Genomic DNA, 24,785 nt, shown 5'->3' with positions numbered 1-24,785 from the left:
CAACAACTTAAGATAAGTTACTTGTTGAAGAAGCAGTTAGTGTCACTGTTAGCAAGAGAAACATTCATAGGAGTCAGAATTATGAAGAGGCTATTCAAGGCCTTTGTTTAAATACCCTAAAGGCAACAGATTCTGTGAGACATTGGAAGCAAAGTAGCCCTGGTTAATACTTGAGAGATGAACCACAGGTCTGCATCTTGTTTGAAGATGAGTAGTTACAAAGGGACAGTCTGATCAGACAAAAAAAAAATTAGCCAACTCCCACCCACCATGGCAATGGGATGACTGAGGACAAAAGCAGTAAAAGACAAGCAATGAAATTTTCCATTTCCATTTGCAGCCAAAAAAACCCTTATTTTGGTGATTTCAGTTTGTGCTATGTGAGGCCCTAGGTTCTTTTAAAGGTAGAGTGGACAGCCTCTTAGGAAGCCCAGTAATTTAAGCCCCCCCCCCCCCTGGGTGCCTCCCTCTCCATATTCTGTTCCCTCCATAAAGCATATCTCATCATGGTTATTCATTACATTAGTATTGTGGGAAAGATTCAGGAAACAAAACAATTATATATGAGGAGTAAGCTTCATTTCAGGTTCAGTTTTGCAAGAGGTTTTTCTTTGGCTCATGTTCATGCTACTTCAGGTTTGGGTAATGAGTTTGGTATATCTGAGATTGCTGCTGGAATTAAATTTAATAATAAGAGGCTGCTTCAATATTTTGTCTTGATGTAAAACTTCTGTTTTTTGTTCTCTTTGTATTGATATATATTTGGTTTCCCTTTAATATATTTAATATATTGATATATATTTGGTTTCCCTGCTGGTTCCATACGTGTGCTTAGATCAATGTAACAAAGGAGGGAGAAATCATATAAATACTACAGTATCCCATGACAGTTGTGAAACCTCAAGACCTCTCAGGCAGATTATTATTGACATCTGGAATCTATGGCGCCTGCATGATGTCACAAAATGGGTTTGTTCTACTTGAAGCCATATCTAAGACCAACTATTTATTCATTGGGCCATATTTTCTCACATGCTGCATTTCTCTACATTTAACATACCATAATGGATAACAAACATATGTGAATGTAAATCCTTACTTATTTTCTTCTCCATGTGAAAATGAAAATTTTTGAAGGTTATTGTGTATTTTCAATTATTATTTTGCATTTCAGGCCTTTAAAAAAAGCAAACATTGCATTAAGTTTTGTGCTATTTCTGCTAAGAACGAATGGAAGTGCCATTCTTCTTGTTCATGCAGGGGAGAAAAATCTTGTACCTAAATGAGCAGGTTTAGTCATCTGGTGTCAGATGGGCATGAAGCAGTAGCTGTTCCTTCAGAGCCCCTGCTCATTCCTTTCTCTTGGAGGACAAAGCTGTGTGGTGCACACAGCTTTTCCTGCACTTCCAAATCTACTCTGATAGGTATGGTGAATTACTCTTTCCCTATTGGCAGTGTTGAAGCTACATTCATCTGTTACTCCAGCCAATTTTAGTCCATGGAATGGTCTCTGTGAAAAATACACAAGAGTGTAGAATGTGGCCCATGATTCCCAAGCAGGCGTTAGACTGTAAATGTTAGCATAGCAGTTACAAGGTGTGTAAAATGCATGCCAGGAGTAAGGCAGAAAAAGGGCCTGCTCATGTTTTTAGTAAATATCTTAGGAAAGCAGGTCTTCAGCTGTGGAAAGTGGAAGGGTGACTTTTCTCTTTCCATGATGTCCTAGGAAAAAAAAAAAGGTTGAAGGCATCTTACCAGCTCCAGATCTGAGCTGTCTGGTCTTATTTAACAGGGGAGTGTTAAATAGGGGGAGGGATCTCACTTTCTCCCAAACATTCCCCCACCTCAGCTTCCTCCAAAAAAGTCTGAGTAGTATTATAAGATTCCTGACTGAAGACCACCTGGAAAAATCCTAGACATTATTTTACTTTTTGTTGCTTAGAATGTTAAATTGCACTGCAAACATTCCTGGGTGGCTGTTATTTTGATATGAAAGGGAATATGCAGATTGTGCAACAGCCTTGCAAAAATAGTCAAATAAATATGCAAAGACTGCACACACAACATTTTGTTGTAGGCTGCAATTTGTACCTAAAATATATTGGCATTGCTCCAAACCAGTAACATACTGAGAAATGTAGCACAGCACTTTTCATTTTAACATATTTATAAGAAACATTCTTCTCCCAAGTAAAACAATTTAAGGCAAGTCATACTTTAGCCCTAACTTACTTGGCATTATATTACTGACGCTCCTGAAGATATTAGTGAGGATCTATAAAAAGCAGTTTGATTAATTAACCTTTTTGGAGCATTTTCTTTCCATTATATGTCAGAATAAATCTGCCACCTTTTAACTTCTAAGCATTTAAAGTTAACCTGGATGTTATATTACTTGACAAATAGATTGCAAATAATGAAATGTGGAATTGGCTCTTAAATGGAATATTCTTCTCATAGGAAGAACTATTATAGCCCAAGGCTGTTTCATGGTCCTTCATTTTAAACAAAGGGTAGAGGTTACAAGGAGGAAAGAGAAGCCCATTCTTTCAGTTTGAAACTAGCCTTCCAAAATGTGAGGAGATGAAAATTTCACCCCTTTGCGTGCTACATTTTCTTCTTAAGGAGTTGATATCTCGTGTTATCCATTTCTTTCCTTGCTTCACCATTAGGTTCAAGGTCCCAGCAGCTTACCATACCTGTAACTCACAACTTGACAACTCTAGCCTTGTGAGACCAATAAATACTAATTTGCAGGACAATTATGTATTGCATATGCAAAGGAGCACCATTTATTGGTTAACAATTTCTATTTTGAATGAGCTTTTACGGACTGTGGGCTATTCTGAAGAACTGAAATCCGCAAAAACTTATGCCAAAAAAGTGTCAGTCTTTAAAATACCACAAGACTTTTTGTCCCTATTAGAGATGGCCTATTTTGAAATCAGAGTTTGTTTTTTCAATAACATTTAAATAATTCTATAATTTATAAAGATTCCAGTATATTTTACAAATTTTAAAAATTCAAAACATAAATTCAGCAAAATATTTTTTAAAAAACCAGGCAAAATGTTTCAGAAACTGAAAATGCCTGGGCAAGCAAGGCCTGATAACTAAAATAATGTGGTGTGAACACCAAGCCAGTCTTCTTGCATACATTGTTTAGTTGGAGCATTAGAGCCAAAAAGTCTGTGAAAGTTTTTTGTGGCTTTTCAGGCTATGTGGCCATGTTCTGGGAGAATGTATTCCTGGCGTTTTGCCTGCTTCTGTGGCTGCCATCTTCAGAGGGTACTTCCACTAAAAAACTATGGATGCTGGCTGTGAAAGCCTTCGACTTCACATCTCTGAAAGTTACTTCACATCTGACAATGATGTCACTAAGAAAAGGCCTCAGCAGGTGACCTAAGGGAATGGGAGTGAGGAGCTGACATAGGAGAAGATGCTACTTAAAGTAGCTAGGCTACAAGTCTGTTTGCTATGCATATTTAGTTAGTTATTTGAATTTAATCCCAGTTTCCTCCCAAATGGGACTCAACTAGGTGTTTGGTTCTGTGTCCAGCAAGCACATTGGGCACTGGGTTCAAATCAGAAACCCCAATCGAAAAGTAAATTAATTCTTCTATAAATGTTGAGGGCTACGCATGGCGTAGTGGTTTGAATGTGGGACTATGGAGCTTATCACATTGAATGTAAAGTGACTTATCCCTGACAGGATAAGCACAGCTGAGATCCAGGCTACATACAGGTTGCACTCATCTGGCTGCAGCTGTGTGCGATAAACCTGCTTTTAAAATTAAACCCAACTGTATCCCATTGGGGATAAGTCGCTTTAAATTCAATGAGATAATGTCCTATGACTCTGGAGATCAGGGTTCAGTTCTCCGCTCAGCCATGGAAACTCTCAGCCCCAGAAAATCCAGTGAAAAGTTTTCCATAAACTGGAAACAACTTAAAGGCATACAACAACAATAACAACAACAAGTGGAACTACAGGTTTTACTTCCTGGCCATATTCAAAACCTTAACATTCCAAAATAAAGTATCTGCTCTACAGAATTAGTGCATCTACATTAATGGACATTATTGGAAAAAGTAACATATACCTGCATGTGCATGTGTATGAGAGCCTCACATTTCGCTACCATGCCTAGCCATGCCTTGACCGACAGTAAAACAGAAAGCTGCCAACAGCCATATTTTTTTTTTGGTAGTTGCTAATGGTTCTAAAGGGTTTCTAAGAAGAAAGCAGTTATATCATTCTCAAGTTGAGGAGAAGGCAACTTGTGTCTTGCCCACTCTCATACATAAATGCTAATTCAATATAAAATATAAAGCAGCACAAAACATTGCTGTTCTTGTTTTTTAGATCATTTAAGGCAACCATTAAAATATACATGTTAACTTAATTATGTTCATGGCTGTATGACAGAAAGTGGCCACTAATACTGATGTTGCAAACTTACTTTGAGCATGGTATAGGACTAAGCCTGGCCTTAGAATAAGACCCAATTAAGGACACTCAATGGATTATTTCAAATGTGCCTTCATTACCTGCTGGCTCCAATTACATGAATACAAAAGTGACTAGTTACTAATTAATGATTACAAACACAATTTTTCATGACTTACTGTTAACTAAGCGTTATCAAGTGAAGCACTTATATAAGTGAATCTGCTTTAATGCAACCATGGAGCCAGTGTGGTTCAACAGATGCAACACTGAATTTGGACCTAGAATACACAGTTTTAATTGCCAGCTCTATCATGATGCTCTTAGTACTTTGGATATTGGCCAAATGGTTACAGATGCATCCTTAAATTGTGGAAATTTCAGCAAAGTCCCCATGAGCTTTGTTAACAATATATAGAATATATCTTGTATAACAAAGGAAGTATCATTAGTTGTTGAGTGTCTTTGCAACAGTCATTTGGGTTTTGGCCTATCTGTTTGTAAAATCATTAATGACTATTAAACCCAATATAGAATGAAATTTAACAGAAATAATATTAAAGCTCAAATATGTGGAAGTGACAAGGTATATATAACTAAGTTTTTATTTTTAAAAGATTGCATGGCTCCTCCTCTAAGTACATATTTGGGGGAGGGGAATTTATAATGTTATAATGACTGGATTTAATAATTTTTTCTTCTTATCACCTCAAATTCTAACTCTGGATGCACAAGTAGCCTGCTTCTATGGTTATCTTCCATAGCAGACACCTTAGTTTGTGATTTGATTTGTTTGCTGTATAGAACAGACCTTCAATCTCTTTCTTATGGTCTTGAAAGGCCTGCAGACTTACTTTAAGGCCTTACTTTAATCATTCCCATCGCCTCTTGCTTCTTGCACCTGTCTCTTTTGCATATTGCCACTGTGTTAAGGCACACATTTTACTGAACACTGACACCATGTGTGTTCAGTTCTCTTCAACATAACAGAAGATGATACAGACAGCTGTCCTATCTTTTTATACAATATTGCCAAAATCCAACCATATCTCTCCGCCTCTACTGCCAGGATTTTGGTCCATGCCCTAGTGGTCTCACGACTTGATTACTGTAACGTCCTCCTGGCTGGGCTTCCTCTTTCTCACCTCCGTCCTTTAATTTCTGTCCAGCATTCAGCTGCATGCATTATCACATCTGCCCACCGCTCTGACCACATCTCTCCTTTGTTGGCATCCCTTCAATGGCTCCCCCTCCCTTTCCGTATTCAGTATAAGCTCCTGCTGTCAACGTTTAAAGCACTCCATGGGCTGGCCCCTCTTACTTATCAGACCTTATTTCTCCTCACATCCCCACTCGGAACCTCCATTCTGGTAGTCAAGGTCTGCTGTCACAGCCCAGGATTTCCTCTGCCCCATCTCGGATTCGCCCCTTTTCACTCGCTGCCCCTCACTCCTGGAACCTTCTTCCCCCGCGAGCAAGAGCCATCACTTCTTTAACCAGTTTGAAAACGGAGTCGAAGACCATCCTGTTCTGAGAAGCGTTCCCAGGCATTGCATAATTGTCACTTGCTATTTGATGTTCTTTTGGTGCCTGTTTTATCGAACCATTTCCTGTATTGCTATGTACTTTATATGTATTATCCTACTAGAGAGGCAGGCTAGCTCCAACAGGCCTCCCTGGAAGAAGAATAACCATCCTTTATGAACCAAGCCCTCCCTCCAGTCCATCTGCCTTGGTCCAGGCCTTGGAGGTAGAGAGGAACTGCTAGACCTCATCCCCCTTCCGTATCACCTTTCCCTTCTCCTTTTGTGTCATGTCTTTTTAGATTGTAAGCCTGAGGACAGGGAACCGTCTAATTAAAAAGATTGTATGTACAGCACTGTGTAAATTTACAGCGCTTTATAAATAAAGGTTAATAATAATAATAATAATAATAATAATAATAATAATAATATCAATATCAAGTGGTGACATTGGTATGTAGTCGACTGTGCGCACCACATGTCATACGGAGAGCAGAAAACATGCATGTAAAGATGCTTAATTCAGCCCCTTGTGCAGTTCCACAACAATGTGTGTCAGGAACATCACCATATTTGTCACTATCAAACATGTTCAAGATGTAAAAGCTATTATTTAAAATCAAATACATTATGGCTCAGTTATAATTACCGTTTCTGAAAGTATTACTGCTTCAGATTGCTGCAGAGAAATATCAGTTGATTTAAATTCTTTTTCAAATATCTCTTGGTGCTTGCTGTTTCTTTTTTCTTTCTTTTTCTCTTTCTTGTCTTTATCTGGGTCATCCTTATCCAACTTATCTTGCGAACGAGAATGCATCTTCTTTGGAAGAAGCGGCTCAAGCACAAACCTGAAAAATATTTATTAAAATCACTAATATGGGACAATTGTAGAAGTGCAAAGTTGGAAGATATTTCAAAGATCAAATCACCATCTATCATCTCTTCTCCAGGAAAAAACATACTGAACTACCTCAACAGGACTTACTGTAGTTTTCAAACCCTTTATCATTTTAGCTGACCATTTCTAGCTTTTAAATATCCTTCTTAAACTGTGGTGCCCAGGACTAGACACATTACTCCAAGCAAGGGCTTATGTCAGCTTAGTACTCCTATTTCTCTTGGTTTGGACATTACACTGGTAATTAATTTCATTACAACATTAAATTTACAATGTATCATATTATGGAACAGCGCCAACAATTGCATACATATAGCAATAGCAGTAGCAGCTTCACGTATATACCGCTTCATACCACCTAAGCAGTCTCTAAGTGGTTTACAACTATAAGCTAATTGCCCTCATCAGGCTGGGTACTCATTTGAGCAACCTCGGAAGGATGTAAGCCTGAGTTGAGCTTGAGCCCAGGCTAGTATTGAACTTGGAACCTTATGGTTTTGAGTGAGTGGCTGCAGTACAGGTATTTAACCACTATGCCACCAGGGCTCCTGCATATGACAAGTAACAATGGCAAAAGATGGTTATAAGATCAACTGAGGTAGGTGCTGACTTTCCCACAAGATGTAGGCACATCAACATAGTCAATTATCTTTTCCTGCTTGCACACTGCTGTAGTTATTGGGGAACAAAGATAGAAAGGAGGGGTATGTGAGCTGTCAACTGTTGACAAAGTACTCTTTAGGCTTCATACCTCTGCTGTAGTGTATCACTACAATTTTTCAGGTACCTGATATCTCAGTTCTGAGGAGCAGCAATGTGCAGAGATTGACATGATCCCATAGTTCACATTTCAGAAACACCTGTTTTCTAAATCATTTTGAAAATACATGCACAAATGTGTATATACACATTCACACTGTAGTAAACAGTTATATTTAGAACTGTAGTGAGAAATTGTCCTAAAAAGTTTAAAAACCTGGATGAAATTTATCAAGTCATTTCACTTCAGTGAAACTTCAGTTTCAATATGTAAATAAGTACCAGTAAATAAGGACTCTGATAAGCTAAGAGTCCTCAGGTTAAAGGATTTAATGCCATAATATAGACAGAAGATTTATTTTTAAGCTATCTCCATATTTTAATATATGGAAAAGACAGACAAAAAGACCATGCAAAACATCTTATCTACCACAGCAGTATAACTATATTTGCATACTAGCCTTTATAGGGTAGGTTTGATCTAAATAAGAGCCGAACAAGAGAGTTCAAAGGATATACTCCATATGTAATCAACTACACCTACCCATCAGACCCAGGTCTAGAAGAAGTACTGTCAGATGATACTGAAGATATTGAAGCAATAGACAGTGGCCTTGAAGATGAAGGCATTGTGAATGATCTAATCATAGACCTTGGCCGACTGCCTCGTCTATCATCAACGCTTGAAGGCTATAAAAAGATCAAATAGTCTTTTGTTACTAGACCTCAATGAAAGATGGGAATACAATGTGTTATTACTTAATGAGCCCACTGTTGAAAATAACTTTTGCTATTATTTCCTAAGGTTTTTATGGGGGAAAGTATTTTGAATTACAAAAAAGTATTTTGAATTATAGTTATGGTAATCAAGGTCACAAAAATTATGTTCCCTCCACAACTTAAAGACAAACAGTTACAGTACAAGATATCCTTTAAATAATCAATATAGTTCTGATATACAAAAATTTCACAGTGACACAAATATTAGTAAAGTGAGACATAGATCTAGTTTCAGAGAGAAGATGGACCCCAAATATTTAAAATGTTTTCAATGGAAGATTTTACAGTTCTGAATATTTATGCAAGGTCTGTTAGTTGATAACAACTGATATATGCACAAAATAATTGAACTCATACAACAAAAATAGGAATCCCATGCTGTTGGATGAATTGTATACCATATCAACTAGCAAGATGCTGGTGTGCTCAAAACAGACAGAAATGATAAAACACCATAAATTCTGACAGGTCTTTGGTACTGCTCAGACCAACTGTGAGAGGATAAAATCCAGGCATAAGCAAACCAGTCAATTCTGGTACAATGTTAATATGTGTTCATGAAACAAGTGGCATATAAGCAGAATGTATGTTCTTCTCTTTCTCTTATGGGAAGCAAATTATCATCTTGGGAAAGCATGGTCTTTTGGCAATTCCTGAAGTAATTTTATCTACCAGATGTTTTGAGCTGTATGAAACAGAAAATCCATATTTTAAGCTATATTCAATTTTGACATTGTTTGGAGATGTTGTATGTATATGGAGACAGAATGTCTTTTGTGACAAGTGACCCTGTTACTGTTTTTACAAAATTATGGAGATCTATTATTTAGCTAAAGCTTGGTGAGTAGTCCTTGCAGATTTTATCAATTGTATTCACCATCATCACCTGTTCTCCCATAATTCAAGCATGGGTAATATATCAACTTTAATATGACACTGATTACTCTGTGCCCCAGATCATGATCTAGAGAACAGAGAAGCCCATAGAATCCACACTGGTTACCTGTTCCTATTTAGTGTGCATCAAAAATGAATGCTGAGAAGTGTAGATATAAAAATGTAGACTGCCGAGATTGGTGAATTCTGAGTTTCTCTTTCTCTATTTTTTTTTTATTAGATTATACAAAACAGAAGTTACCAATGTTATCTGTGAATTAGGTTTGCTAATTTGTTATACTAATTACATTGGCAAGTTTTAAAAAATAGGAATAAACTGGAATAAAAAAGGGAGGGAGGTTTCAAAAAATGGACATACAATTCAGATACCCTGGTTCACAATTTCTTCAAAGAATGTTAGCTTTTTTTATCACACAAAATACCAAATTTCCCCCAGAGGTTACCTTTTTATTCAGCAGAGCCTAAGGGTTTGGTGTGGCAGGGACATTTACATATCCACCCCCACAGTCTCCCATGAAAGTGTCTTGGTAGGGTACAGGAGTACTTGTATACACAAGACCAAATTGTGCAAGGGAGCACCATGCCAAATTTCAGACTTGAGCAAATTCAAACCTGGTGTGCATCAACCAGTTCAGGTGTTGAAAACCAAAGAAACTTTATTGAATACACATAGTCAGTAATTCACCAGTCAGTGTTTAAACCGAAACTACCCCCCCCCCCCAATATCCAAGCACTATATTAAAAGTCCCAAAATCCAAACTCCACCCCAACCCCAGTTGGCACCAAAACTAATACACCCCTCCAATTCCCACAGCCTATTCCCCCATAGAAACCAACCCCCCTTGCAAACTTTCTCACCAACCCTATCTCTTCTAGCCTCAGACAATTCCACCATCTGCCCCCTTTCCTACAGACTCTGACGCATCCCCCTCACACACATTCCATCCCTATCGTTCTCAAAACTAAGCTAGCCCAGCTACACCCATCCCAACCTCTCCATGCCAACTAGGTATTTGCTATCCCCTAAGCCACAGCAACTATCTGTCTACCTATCAGCCCCAATAAAAAGCAATCATATAAGTTTACTGTTTGAATCCCAATCCCTCTTTCCCCATTAATCAGATATTCAGAACCCTGACAGAACCCATGTTTTCATGGTTCTGACAGAAATGTTGAGGTCAAAATTTTCTTGAAGATACAGGGGCTTTTTTTTTGCAGCCAACATTATAACAATATCACAGTAACATATACACCTCTCATGTGGCACTGCCTTCTCACAAATGCAGACTGGTCATAAACCCAGTAGTGGCTCTGTGTATGTCAGAAAGTGAATATATGAGACAAACTATCATATGTGAACTCTCTCTCTCGCTGTTTAGTGCAAAAGTCTTATTGAGATGGATGAGTACCAGTGCCTGTTTTCTAGCATCAAGAGAACCTCCCCAAAGTGTTCTGAGCTTGCCAATTGTTCTACTCATTATGAATTATGCAACAGTAAAATTTAAACCCTGCATTCTAACAAGCATGGTACTATCCCAGTAGTTCTCCAGAACTTAAACTATAAGGAACATAGGCATTTATTTATTTATTTATTTATTTATTTATTTATTTATTTCAACTGTTTTCTTTGACAAGCAGAGGTATTTGGGAAGACATCAGATATGTTTAGAAGGCTTACGCAAATTATGATTGCTCATTTGTATACAAATTGCATGAACTGTGCAGACCATATATCTCACAAATGACAAGCGGTCCTATTATTTTTGCCTGGTATAGTGTTTATATATGATTTATTTAGTTAATAAAGACAGAAAAATCTACTCTTCTGTGTGGGACCAAATCATAACATAAGTCACTGTCACAAAGCAGAAATACTGAGCTTGTACACCCAAAATTTATAGTTAAATATATATTTTGACAATTTTTGAATGTGTACAGTATATCTATTTGTTTCACTGTAACCTATGAAAGATAGAATAAATTACACAACAGTATTCCCATGGTTTTTGGCTCACTATTGTATGTAAAATATCTAGCCGTTCATTAACACTTAACAGAAAGGTTTACTCAAAGACAAATAACATGTTATCTAAATCAAGACACTGGTATAGCTAGCAGATAGTACTGGATCTGTTGCCCCAGGCCATGGTCCAGATGATGTCGCCACCTGCCTGAAATTTATGTAGGAAAAAAAAAACATTTTTCATTCCAACTGGGGCTTTTTGATCTTTGAACATTTCAGGCATGGGGTCTCTGATCTTGATAGGTTCCCATGCTTACTTTTGAATAAGGGATAAGAAGAGACATGGCAGTACACTTTGTATTGCTCTCAGAAGAGAGATGTCCTTGACATACAGTTGAAGAGCTACTAAAAGGAAAACAAAGTAGACAGAGGAAACAGAACATCAGAGATGGACAATGGCAATGACAATGCAAAAACATCAGAAAACATGTAAGAGAAAAGTAAGATTTTGAAAGAGATAAAAACCTGGAGAGAAATAGGTGGGGGAGAAAAGAGGAGGGTACAGAAACAGACAACAACATATTAAAAGTGCTTTTTCATACAGGGACTAAAAATATTGCAGAGTCAAATAATTAATTGTGCACAGATGTAAGTGTGTTAATTATAAGATTAAATATTTTAAAAAGTGAAGGCTGATATAGGAAAGACTAGGACTGTTCACGTTAGAAATGTATTTAAATGGAAAACTGAACTCTCTTATTGGCTTTTTTTTTTCAGGTGCTGATGTGGCAGTTCCTGCTGCTGTTCTTCCATAAGGAGAACAGGCCGGCACTAAAGGCTTGATAATGTGGTACCCTGTTATAGGTATGAAATAGTGGTTACCCTTACAATTAGGAAAAGGAAAATAAAAATTGCATACTACTAAACATACTACCTTGATTGTAAAGCAAATAGGTGAAAAAGATTTCATAAATCCTGTACACTGGCTCTAAACTTTTTTTAAAAAACTGATATTTTTTAGGGTTATCTGGTCACAGTAGAATTCAGGGATATTATTCTTTACACTGTTTTTTTCTTTCTTTCAGGCCATGAGAATATGCCTAGGGATATTTCCATTTCAATGGAATCAACTCTTTTGCTGACTTCAAACTCCCCATATTTCAGCAAGGAGAATTCAAAGAGAAGCTTGACAAAAATCTTGCCTCCCACAAATCCCCCCTGAGAGGAAAGGGCTGTTGGGGACAATTTTGCTGCATTCTTGGTCCTCTTTCAACCATTTTAGGCCCAAAATGGGCCATTTATTTTCAGCAGAAAGAAAATCCAGAAGTCAAAAACATTTTTGCACAGGGATCAGCTAATTTTTCACCAAGTACAATTTTCTGCAAATACAGTCCTCCCTCCGTTCTGGCTTATGCGTGAGGGACGAAAAGAGGGAGAATGAATGGGGCACGCACCCGCACTTATATTCAAGCCAATGTGGCTTGAATATAGGCGAAACTCTGTTTTCGCGAGGGGGTCCGGAACAGATCCCCTGTGAAAAAGGAGGGGCGACTGTAACCACACATCCTATGATACTGTGTGCATTTTTGCACTAGCAAATTTTCCCCAATGAGATCTCAACAAACTAACAATGCTTAAAAACTGCACAGATCCTTATGTTCTCATAAAATAGGGAGAAAATGGCTTACATAATTAATTCATGCATGTGGGAAGGAAACAAGCAAAATTTTACATTGCTACAAAGATTTAAATCCCTTCTTGGAGATTTCTTCAAGGCTTTGGAACTTCCTTCCTAGAGGCTAGAATGGCTCCCCCTTTGCTATCCTTCAGTCAACAAATGAAAACTTTTCCATTCCAACAGGCATTTAGCAATTGACTGCAATGGAATTTTAATAGTTTTCTGTTTTGTTGATTTTTATCTTCTGTTTTTTAATGGATTTTTAACTAGTTTTAATTCAACGGACTGTTTAACTGCAAATTAAAAATACAATTTAGATATTTTTGCTGTTGCCGCCATCTAATTTAGTCTATAGTTGAGTCCCAATACTGGGGAAAAGACAGGATGTAAATCGAAGGAAGAGGGAAAAAAGAGGATAGGGGGGGGGGGTTAATACTAGTAATAGTAATAGTAGTAGTAGTAAATATGTATAATTCTTCATTAGGATGCTTCCCCTTTAGGACACACTCTGCCTCTCTGCCCCTATAACAGTATAGCATTTACTTTGAAGCAAAAAGGTTAATATTATAATGCATTACAAAATGGAAACTTTTTAAAGAAACAGAAGATTTTAAAATGTACTTACAAGAGTTCGCACACCATACTGCTTTTCAACTTTTTCTTTCAGTTGTTTAAAACAGGCTTCCATCCTTTCATGAAATGGCCTTAGTGCTTCTGTTACTTTATCACCATGAATTCGGATACCTTCTGCCAGGAAAGGAATCTGAAACAGGCAGTTACATACGAAGTTTTTAATCTTTTTGTCATAAGAAAGAAAAGATGCAAAAATGGTAAATTCAGTACAAATGTATGCACAAAGTTTTCTAGGACAGCATGTTTCATAACAACTGGACAAGAATGTATACAGTGTCACTTTGGCTCTAAAATGGCACCTAGGACAAAAATGAGATTTTGCAAATCCTTGTGCAGTTGTTGCTATGTACAGTCATTCATTTCATATTAATAGTATTCATATTTGACTGCAATTTTTTGTCTTTTAAAACAAATGGAGTCCTTATGTTTTGAGATACACAGCAAAATTCATCCACATGAATAAATATTCCATTTACATTAGGCTCAAAAGAATACTGAGGCATACTATGTGTTAAATTAGCATGTTGACGAATGCAGATTCTCAGTCTTCACTGTTAATGCCAGCCCCAACAGATTTAATGGGAATAAATAGTAAAGTAACAAAGCCTACTTCTTGTAAATTCTATTTACATCCCTTTGCATGTGTGCACACACACATCCAACCATTCAAAATACAGTATATTTATATTTCCTAGGAAAATGTAAAGATGTAGTTTATAAATGCAAAATCCCTATTTCTCATCAGAAATTGGTTTTCAACGAGTTTAACATGGAGAAATAGAGAAGAAAAATTTAATTCATTTTTTAAAATTGAAAATAATCATTATGTGCAAAGCTGCTGTCACAAAACACACATACCAAGGTAAGATCACATAATTAGTTCATAATGTGGAAGTGAAGCTGTCCTTTTAATATACAAGAGAAACATTTCCTTCTCAAACCACCCCTCTCTATTCTCTCGCTCCACCTTAAGGGGGTGGAAGTGAAATCCTTTCCCAAGCTACATGATGTCAGAATTTGATATTCTTCAGAGCAATCAAGCTAAGAGGCTTCTTCTTAATAATTCATAATTAAACTATAATACTGATTAAAACAGTTTTCCCCTCACAACACTGAACATCCATCTACATGAGAAGATTTACAAGCAAGGAAGCTAATAAATACACAACTGAACTGCATTTGGGCAAATTCAAGGGAACTGTCAAAACAACATATTTAATAAAATGTATTTTGTTGACATTTAGCAGCAGGCAGCTGCTACTTCTGTTAGCACTTTTACAGAAAAAGAATGAAGAGGAACACAGTATTTCTAATATACCCAGACTTATTTATATACCACACGGATTGTCTTTTGCTATATTGTACAAATAAAAATAAAAATAAATAAAGGGTTACCATATTTTGAAAAGCCAAAGAGAGGACACATTCACCAACTGACTACTTTAAATCACTCATTGTGTAATCTCACTCTAAATCAGTGGTTCTGACATTCCAGATATTTTGGACATCAGCTTCCATAATTCTTGAATGTTGGCCAAGCTAGCTGGGGCTTTTGGGAGCTGAAGCCTAAAAGGACCAAAGTTTGGGAAGCACCACTCTAAATCTACTATATTAGCAGTGGGAACTGATACAGTTGGCCCTTCCCTTACGGGGGGGATCCATAATAGAAAAACTGCATAAACTCAAGCCCCATTAGAAACAATGGGACTCGTTCTCATGGTGTGTGCCATGGCCGCACACCCCACTGCTTCTTCCGGGGCGTGGGGGAAGTCTTTCCGGCATGGCTTCCAGCGTATGACGCGGGCACACTGTACTAGGAATATTCTTAGCCTTCATAACAACAATTTTGCCTTCCCTTTTACCCTTCCATGCTTCTTCTGAAAGCTGTTTCACCTGCTCCACCAAGCCTCCCCGTTCCATTGCTTCCACATGGCCAGTGGTTCCCTAAGCCACCTTGCTTAGCTAGCTAAATCTCCTCCTATTGGTCTCTCTCTCTTATCCCCCTGTATCCCCTCTCTCTGTCATAATCAACAAAATCTTGACCATCATCATTTTGTCTGCTCAAAGGGAAGGGTAAATCACAGAAGAGGTTAATATTTGAAAGCATACACTTTTTTTTGCCATGGCATTCTTGGATTTACTAAGTATGGGTAATATATGACAGAATGTGACAGAAGTGATACACAGTGATGTGACAGAAGTGATAATGGGTAGAGGAAAGGGGAATCTTATAAAGCAAGAGTTAAATGAACCAGTTACAAAAAAATAGGCCGAGATATCAATCATGAAAAATGTACCACTTCAAAGTATATGGGCTGGAGACTTTTGCTAAAGTGTAGCTGCATGCATTGGTAGACTTTTAGTTCAGCCATGTGGTTATTTTTTTCTGCACACTTAACAATTCACATAGATCTGTCAGTTTTCACCTAGAGAGACTAAAAAAGATTAGAGTCACATGCAAAATAAGTATGTAATATTCAGCTGAAAACTGCTATTGAACATGATTTTCTATGGACAAGGGGTGTTGTTTCTCTACTGGTATTTCTATGCTTATTTCCCTATTCACACATATTTTTGCCATATTTGTTGTTGTTAACTGCCATCAAGTCAACTTTGACTTATAGCGACCCCATGAATAAGAGACTTCCAAGTCTCTTTTTTTGAATTGTGGTTGCCAGAACTGGATGCAATATTCCAGGTCAGGCCTGACCAAAGCAGATTAGAGTAGTACTATTGCTTCTCTTGTAGATACTATACCTCTATTGATGCAGCCAAGAGTTGCATTGGCTGTTTTTAGGTGCCGCATCACACTTTTGACTCATGTTCAATCTGTGATCCACTGGGACTCCTAGTTCCCTTTCACATGTACTGCTGTCAAGCCATGTGCCCCCCCATCTATATCTCTGCATTCCATTTTTTCTGCCTAAATGTAGTACCTTACATTTTTCTCTGTTGAATTTCATTTTGTTCATTTTGACCCAGCTTTCTCCTCAATTAAGATAATTTTGAATTTTGATCATGTCCTCTTGGGTATTAGCTACTCCTCCTAATTTGGTATCACCTGCAAATTTGATAAGCACACCCTCTGTTCCTTCATCCAAGTTACTGATAAAGATGTTGAATAGCACTGGGGCCAAGACAGAACCCTGTGGCACTCCACTGGTCACTTCTCACCAGGATGAAAAGGAGCCACTGGTGAATACCATTTGGGTTTGACTGGTCAACCAATTGGAAATCCATCTAACAGTAGCATTCTCTAGCTTACATTTTACTATCTTGTTTCCAAAAATATCGTGAGGGGACCCTGTCAGAGGCCTTACTGAAATTAAGATATGTTAGATTCACAACACTCCCCTCATATACCAGGCTAAATGGGAAGTAAGTGTTTGGGTCCTCTTTTTCACCCCTTTTTGAAGATGGGAACACCATTTGCCCTCCTCCAGTTTGCTGGGACTTCTCATGTTCTCCATTAATTCTCCAAGATTGTTGACAGTGGCTCTGAAATTACTTCTTTTAATACTTCTCTACTTCTGAGATTGCTTCTTTTAATACCCTTCAATGTAGTTCATCTGGGCCTGGAGACTTGGATTCATTTAGATTAACCCAGTATTCCTGTACTACCTCTTTACTTATTCTGTGCTGTATTTCCCCTTATATATTTTGTGCTTCATTTTGATGTACATTGATAGTTTCCAATCTGTGGGCCATTATTTTGTTTTCCATTATCACTGACAGATTTTAGTTAGAACTAGAGTAGATTCTTTCTCTGTAGACTGAAGCAGTTCTATTGGTATGTCATCTGTTCCTGGTGATTGAGTTGCCCCATGTGCTCTGAGTGCAGCTTTACTTTACTTTCTAATACTGGAGGCATGTCTTCATATGGTTCTTCCTTGAATGAACCAGTGACCCTTTAATCTCTTTTATATAGTTCTTTTGTGTACTGTTTCCATCTTCTTTTTATGTCTGCTTGGTCATGTAATGTGTTCCCTGCTGGTCAAAGAACCATATACACACATATAAAACACATACACACACACGTTTGTTTTGCACACTTGGCTAGCTTGCCGTTAGCATCAGAAGTGCCCTGGACCTTTATATATTTGCCATATCACTCCAAGCCATGATTTATTTTTATTTTTTGAAGCTTCACATGGCAACATACAAACAATTCATTGTGAGGAACAGCTTCCATAAAGTTAGAAATATTCAATACAATTCTGCTCAGTTGAATGAGTTACTCATGGTTCTAGGCAAGCATACAGAATGTATAGGGATGATGGGACCATCCCTGTCTTGGGAGAAAAAGGTAATGACATTTCTTCAGCTGGTAAAGTGCTCAAACCAGCTTCGTTGAGAAATAAGGTTCTGCTGATGCTGCTACTGCTGCTGCTTCTCCTCCTCCTCCTCTCTCTCCCCCCCCTCCCTGTTTCCATACTGTTATTTGGGATAGTTAATCCCATCCTCACAAGTGCTTTTCCTCCAATTAAATAATTTATATTTTTGAGGACACAAGAAATAATTTCCAGGAAGGTTTGATTCTGTACATTTGGTGTAATATTCTTTGTAAAAATATTAGCATGTCTTTTCAGTTGCAGAAATTTTAGAAATATGTTTGTTCCCATTAATCTGGCCAGTTTATATACTTTTTATTCTAAGCAAGCAAACCTAGAAATACACAAGAGATGTGTAAATGATTGGCTTTCTGGATTTAAAAAAAACATGGATACTGTTAAATATGCAGCCTTGCAATAATGCATAAATTTTGCTAGCAACCTAATTCTCTTTCAGGTTAATAGTGTGTCCATGAGTACCATTAAAATTCATTTTTAACATAGTTATTAGGGGCAATGACACAGTGCTGACATTAAGTTGCTCTCCTGGGAACAAATTATTTTTCTCTGTAGGAATGAAAACTCCTAAAATCCAATTTGTTGTAAAACCTTATGTGTGTGTGTGTGGGGGGGGGGGAATCAATAGAATTTCAGGGGAGAACATGAGTTTTTCTACAGCAATACTTCTGTGGTCTGTAGAGGATATCTGAATATTGTATCTTAGCTTTCTTCAGTGTATAAAATTTAGGCCTCTGGAAATCTAAATTATTCCTCTTATAATAAGGACACAACTGAATATAAAACAAAATGAACATAGTAGGGTTTTTTTATAAAAAAAATACAGTCACATCTGTGAAATGCATCATAAAATTATCCTGAGGCTAAATATACAATATTTGCATATAACTATGAAGCAGATGCTAGAATGAGCTTCCTAGTTCCTCCTTCTTTATACATTTGCTATTTGAAAAAATATGAGTAGCTCTTCACAAAGGATTGAGTTTCACAATTATTCAAAAAAAGAGTACTGAACAATTTCTTTTGTCTTGGGCTGCATCCGCACTGCAGAAATAGAAGAGTACAACACTACTTTAACTGCTAAGGCTCAATGCTATGGTATTCTGGAATTTATAGTTTGTTGTGGCACCAGAGCTTTGTAACAGAGAAGGTTAAATGTCTCACACAATTACAATTCTGAGAATTCTACAGCACTGAACTGTGGCAATTAAAGTGGTGTCAAACTAGATTATGTCTGCAGCGTGGATGCAACCTAAGTAATGCAGTTTATTTGTCCACAACATTGGAAAAATTACAATGAATGAGAGAAAGCTTTCACAAAATCATCTCTTGACATATACTGTATAGATTCGTATTTCCTGTTGCAATGCATTTGCCACACCCTATTGACTCATTGTTACCTACTACTTGGCAAAATCTCACTTTAACGTAGGTGATAGGTGAAAAGCTGTGCTCTTCTCTCCACAACAAAATAATCTGTACAGCATCGAAGAACCACAGGAAGGAAATATTAGTTGCTAATGGATCCTTGCTTACAATCTCTGCTTCCCATCAGTAATTTCAGTGAATGTGATAACTGGGGGAAAATGTACTGCTGTGTTTATGTGAATTGCTGCCAAATAGTAGAAGGCCTAATGGAGGAATTCAAAATGACAGAAGTTGCTTCATCCATATGGTTGCATTCTCAGGAATGTTTGGGCTGCTCATTGAGAATCAATCGAGAAAAGCCCTTGCTTTATTCTTTCTACAGCAATGCTAGGAAAAACTGGCAATGAGAACTTATAGAACATACATCTGATAATAGCTTACCACTTCTGCAATTCATTGCAGCAAATTCAGTAAAATTGAAATAAATGGCTAAAGGTATTGCTCCTTGTAAAGTGAGACACAGTGAACCATAAAACAAACTCTGGCCTCTGTTACCATCCTTCTCATTCCAACTCCCAGTGTGCTCAGGATTTTAGAGGATCTCTTAAAAAGCATAAGGACTTTTCTCCTACTATAAATTAATTGTCTTCCCCAACTTTGCTCTCTTCTTCAAACTATTCTCTTTCATTGCATAAAATCTATGCCCCTTCTTAAAACTGAATTCAGTCCACCAATTTTCCTCTTGGAGTTTTCACATGATTTATACCAGATTAGTAACGGGTGTACATCTAGTTCCATTCCCACTCTCTTTGTTTCTTCCTAATCCATCACTGTCCTCTGACTTTCTTGGTCAGCGCACACCCAGCACCACCAGTGTATATCTTGTGGGTAAACCTCCTTCTCATAGTATATTCCAGAGAGGGGTGCTGACAGGTTCAGAGTCAAAACAGTATCACTGAGAAACAAGAATGGATCATGCTCAGGGAACTCCCAAGTTTGAAGAACTATAAAAATTATTTTCAGAAGGGGCAACCCTCCTCCTCAGTAGTCCAATGAAGACTTTATATGCTTGGCATCCATGGTGTTGGTTGGAAAAGAGAATCAGAAAACCAAGAGAAAAGAGTCAACCACACATTCAAGATCTTATTCTCCATCACATAGTTTTGCTCTGGATTTAGCCTATCCTGGGCATGAAATAAATATTCATAATAAAGGTTAAATGTTTGTTTATATCATGACTTGCCCTAATGGTAGACATTTCAGTGTGATTATTTACAGCTGAACATTTAAGCTATCATGGCTAAGACATATCCCTATAGTCTCTTGTACCCTAAATGGCAAACTGGTTGCAGATGTGGAAAATGTGACGATGGACTTTTAATCTATACAATGATAGTTCCTTAGCTGCAGGTTACTGTGCTCTTTAGATCTTCAAATTGTGAAACTGACAGCATGAGATAAATCTGTGGGTTAACAGTGTTACTCACATTTTGGAGTAAAAAAATTGACAAATTATGTCAGACACAAAAAGATGAACTTTTAGCTTCTTTTTTCAAGACATTTGAAATGCCATAAGAACATGTACACTGGAGTGAACTTTCTGACAACTGAATTTTCTCAAAAGTGACAGCAGTCTGCTTTGGAATGCCACCTGGCACCATGCCATGCCATTAGACTCACCTGCCATGCAATTAGATCCTTTAGTTTTTCAATTTTTTCATGATCTTCAGGATGGTCATACATATATTTTTCAGTGAAGAAAGCCTATGGTGGAGGAGGAAAAAGTAACAATTATTTTACAGAATAAGCAACAGCTTTTACAATATAGAAGAATCACAAAGGACAATACAGTGGGCCCTTGGTTTCCGTGGTGGTATGGTTCCCCTGTGGATAACAAAATCAGTGGATGATCAAGGCCCATTAAATACAGTGGCATAGTAAAATAGTGTATCTTACATAAAATAACAAAATCAAGGTTTCCATTCTGGAATTTATATATTTTTAAAATATTTTCAAGCCATGGATGGTGGATAAAAAAATCTGTGGCTGTGGAGTGCCAACTGTACTAATGAAACCGTTGTTACCAGTACATGATTTCTTTTGCAGTTTAGGAATTAAAATGATAAGGTCTAACTGGAATCTCTGTGCAAAAAAGTAACAAATTTATCTCACTTTCACAAATATTGGATTATATTTACTGGTGGTTGCTGAGTAGAGCATGCAGGGTGGGAAGGCTTGGCTAGAACTATGATTGTGAGCCCATTAACAATTCTACAGTGGTCTGTGCATGTCAACAAAGTCATGTTAAGCCTAGAGGCGTTTGTGAAGCTATGATTAAGAAGTAATCTTCTTCTGATCAAGCATACTTCAATCAAGGCAAGTTAATATGATCCTCTCCTCTTTATCCTAAGAACTACTCTGTGAAGGTCAGACTATGAGAGAATGGCTCACCCACGATCACCCAGTTAACTTCATGGCTAAATGAAAATATGAACTTGGCTCTCCCCCAGAGACAGAATATAAAATCTTAGGTTAATTCACTGGATTTCTTCTTTATAATGAGGGGAACTGATTTTCATATTCTCCTTTTAACTTACTAAGACTCACAATTTTGGCATAGCAAACTCAAGATTTCTGACCTAGTGACAAAGTATACATCCCTCATCTTCACCTCAGCTGGCAGGCTGCATCTTCCTATTTGATTTAGAAAAGGATGTTCCTTCTTTTCCCTTTGTCTCAGCAAACATAGTGACCTAGTCAGTTCTTAGTCCTTAAATATACAGGGGAAGTGTGAATTGTGAAACAGTTCCCATTTTCAATGGTAGTGAGGGGCTGGATTGGAATTCTACTTATTTCCTATGTGGGTTGTTATCCCATTTTCAAACACATTTATATTGGTAAAGAGTCAGAATAATTTCCATGAGACATATATCCTGCTGGTAATATATTAATTTTGTGATTAGATATATTTTCTGATAACACGTCCTGTTTTTCTTATTTCTTGATTACCAACTTGGCTTCTCAGAGAACACTGGCTAAACATTACCTTTTCATAGTTGGTGAAGCCGCCCATAACTGCAGGGTCCACAATACCATTTAGCAGCATAGACAGAGGATTAATAGGTAAGTTTGGATCATTCAAATGTTGCTGAATCATATTGTTGATTTTATCATTCGTTAATTGCATTGTTTCAATTGCATTTTCAAGTGGGCTGATTTCAACCTGGGAAAAACACCAGAAGCAATACCACATATCAATATATCATTGTAGCATTTATTTTAAATTCAACTCTTAAAAAAGATTTTGGGGAAAAAAATCCAAAAAAATATGTTTGCGTAGTTTCATTTCAACATTGAATTACTGATTGTCACACCAATTATGACACTAATGTGTACATCTGCATGCGTGTACAAGCACACACACACATATGCTTGGCCGATATGTACACACACAAATGTGCATTGGTGCACACATGTATCACTACCTCAAGATGTAAAATCTAAAGTAATAGCAACCCATCCTGAATCTACATAAGGTAAAAGTGAAGAAAACAGAAGCCACTGTGACTGCAAATTCTACATGGACAATGCTGTATAGTGTTGTTGTTGTTGTTGTCTTAAGTGAGATGGCAGCCTATATTTGAAACACAGAAGCTGGAGGGGGAGAGGGGTGTCATGTGATTGGTCAAAACGTCTTCCATGAGTTCAAAGTGGTTCTCAGGGATCACAGCTTGTGCCACCACAGCTTTTCAAATCTCTCAGACAAAACTGTGTTAGAATAAAAAAGATAAGGGGTTAATGGGACTATGCTAAAATGAAAATCTGTATTTGATTACAGTCATTTGCATAAGCTTTATGTAAGAACACTTCTATCTAGCTATCAGTACCTTAATGCATTTTTGAAAGGCACTTATAATCAAATCTTTCTAATTGTCACTCCTACACCTGCACTCTGATTACATCTACCCTACCTTAATTATCATTTTTTTAAATGAGTTTTGTGTATTATTTTGGAATGCAAAGTAATGTGATTGAACAGAGCTCCTGGCCCATGTTCTTTCTTATTTTCTCCCTGCTTGTTCAAAACTTCGCCTACCACCCAAGATTCTGACATGTTAAAGGCAAAGGTTTTGACATGATTGTCTAGGTGTGTCCAACTGTAGGTGGCGGCGCTCATCTCTGTTACTAATATGAGGGAGCCAGCATTGTCTAAAATGACTCTGTGGTCATGTAGCCAGCATGACTAAATGCTGAGGTACACAGAATGCTGTTAGCTTCCCACCAAAGTGGTACGTATTTATCTACTTGCATTTTTACATGCTTTAGAACTGCTAGGTTGGCAGAAGCTGAGACTAGTGATGAGAGCTCACTTTGTCACATGGTGCTTGAGTCTTGAACTGTTGATCTGCCGACTTTTCAGTCAACAGAGTCAGCATCTTAACTGCTAAGCCACCATGTTTTACCCACTAAGTATCATCTATTACTTGGTTCTCTTCCACTTCCATATTCTCAGGCTCATTACAATGTTCAGCCACACTCACTGCCTTTCTATTTCATTAAATAATATAATCCAGACACAGAAGATATCCCCAGATGTTGCTGGACTTCAACACCAATTACCCTTTACCACTAGCTATGCTTGCTAGGGCTGAGGGAAGCTGCAGTCCAACAATATTTGGGAGTAGACTACACATTGCTTTGTGTTGATTTAATCTGTTTTCTCACTTCGTCAACAGGTTCTGAGAACAAACTATGTGTGGAAAAATAATCTCTCTTTCAATATAGCACTGACTATTTAGGATGGGGGAGAATATTAGAGCTGAGAAAGCCAATTTCAGCATCTGCTGACTCTACAAGTGACATATCACAGTACTGCAACCACTTCTTGGGGACACCTGGAGAGCTTTTCATTGTTTTGGGGTGAGTGAAAGAGAATGTAAACTAAAAAGTCCCCAAGGAATTATTGGTAGTGGGGTAGAGAATGCTAGGGCCTGGGGATCTAGGTAGCCCAAAGGATACACTGGACATTTCTTCCTCCCTACACAGGCTGCATAATTCCCATCTCTGATGTAGGACTAAAGCTGATTGTGATTTCCAAATAAAGCAGACTGAGTGACTCATGTAAGTGTTAGCTTAGAAACTTCAATTCATTTAAAAGGTCTACCCTACTTTGGACTAATAACTAGATTTAGTCTTTAACCAGCGAATGCTTCACTGGTGTTATGGGAAGTTGATATCATCCCATTGCCACCTCAAAACAAACAATAATGAACAAATGCTTCCTTCAGAATCACTGTTTGGGGGTATAAAGTCACTGTACCACTCAACTAGGCCACTCAACAAACCATTATCAAGTTCACATACATTGTTGTATCTATCAACTGAAGTGACTTATAACCTTACAGAAATGTAGGAAGAAAGGAATGAGTACCCTCATACAATCATGGAACTATTTATTCTCACCATTATGTATTCAGTAATCTTGGG

General features: G+C 37.5%; 1 protein-coding gene across 2 annotated transcripts in view; it reads right to left on the bottom strand.

Moving 5' to 3' along the window:
- The window catches only part of DOCK1 (dedicator of cytokinesis 1), a 502,791-nt gene that overhangs the window by 17,659 nt on the left and 460,347 nt on the right, over window positions 1-24,785 (bottom strand). For both annotated transcript variants that reach the window (XM_089510135.1, XM_089510136.1), the window contains 5 exons: window positions 22,345-22,521; window positions 20,979-21,062; window positions 13,574-13,711; window positions 8,175-8,320; window positions 6,623-6,821 (listed from right to left, as the gene is read on the bottom strand). In XM_089510135.1, coding sequence (XP_089366261.1) covers window positions 6,623-6,821; window positions 8,175-8,320; window positions 13,574-13,711; window positions 20,979-21,062; window positions 22,345-22,521 — 744 coding nt within the window. The remainder of the gene's footprint in view (window positions 1-6,622; window positions 6,822-8,174; window positions 8,321-13,573; window positions 13,712-20,978; window positions 21,063-22,344; window positions 22,522-24,785) is intronic.

The sequence above is a fragment of the Sceloporus occidentalis genome, unplaced genomic scaffold, assembly GCF_023333645.1.
Source record: "Sceloporus occidentalis isolate IW3139 unplaced genomic scaffold, rSceOcc1.0.p SCAF_2, whole genome shotgun sequence".
Lineage (NCBI taxonomy): Eukaryota > Metazoa > Chordata > Lepidosauria > Squamata > Phrynosomatidae > Sceloporus > Sceloporus occidentalis.
The sequence above is the reverse complement of the archived record's forward strand: the minus strand, read 5'-3'. Positions and strand labels throughout refer to the sequence as shown.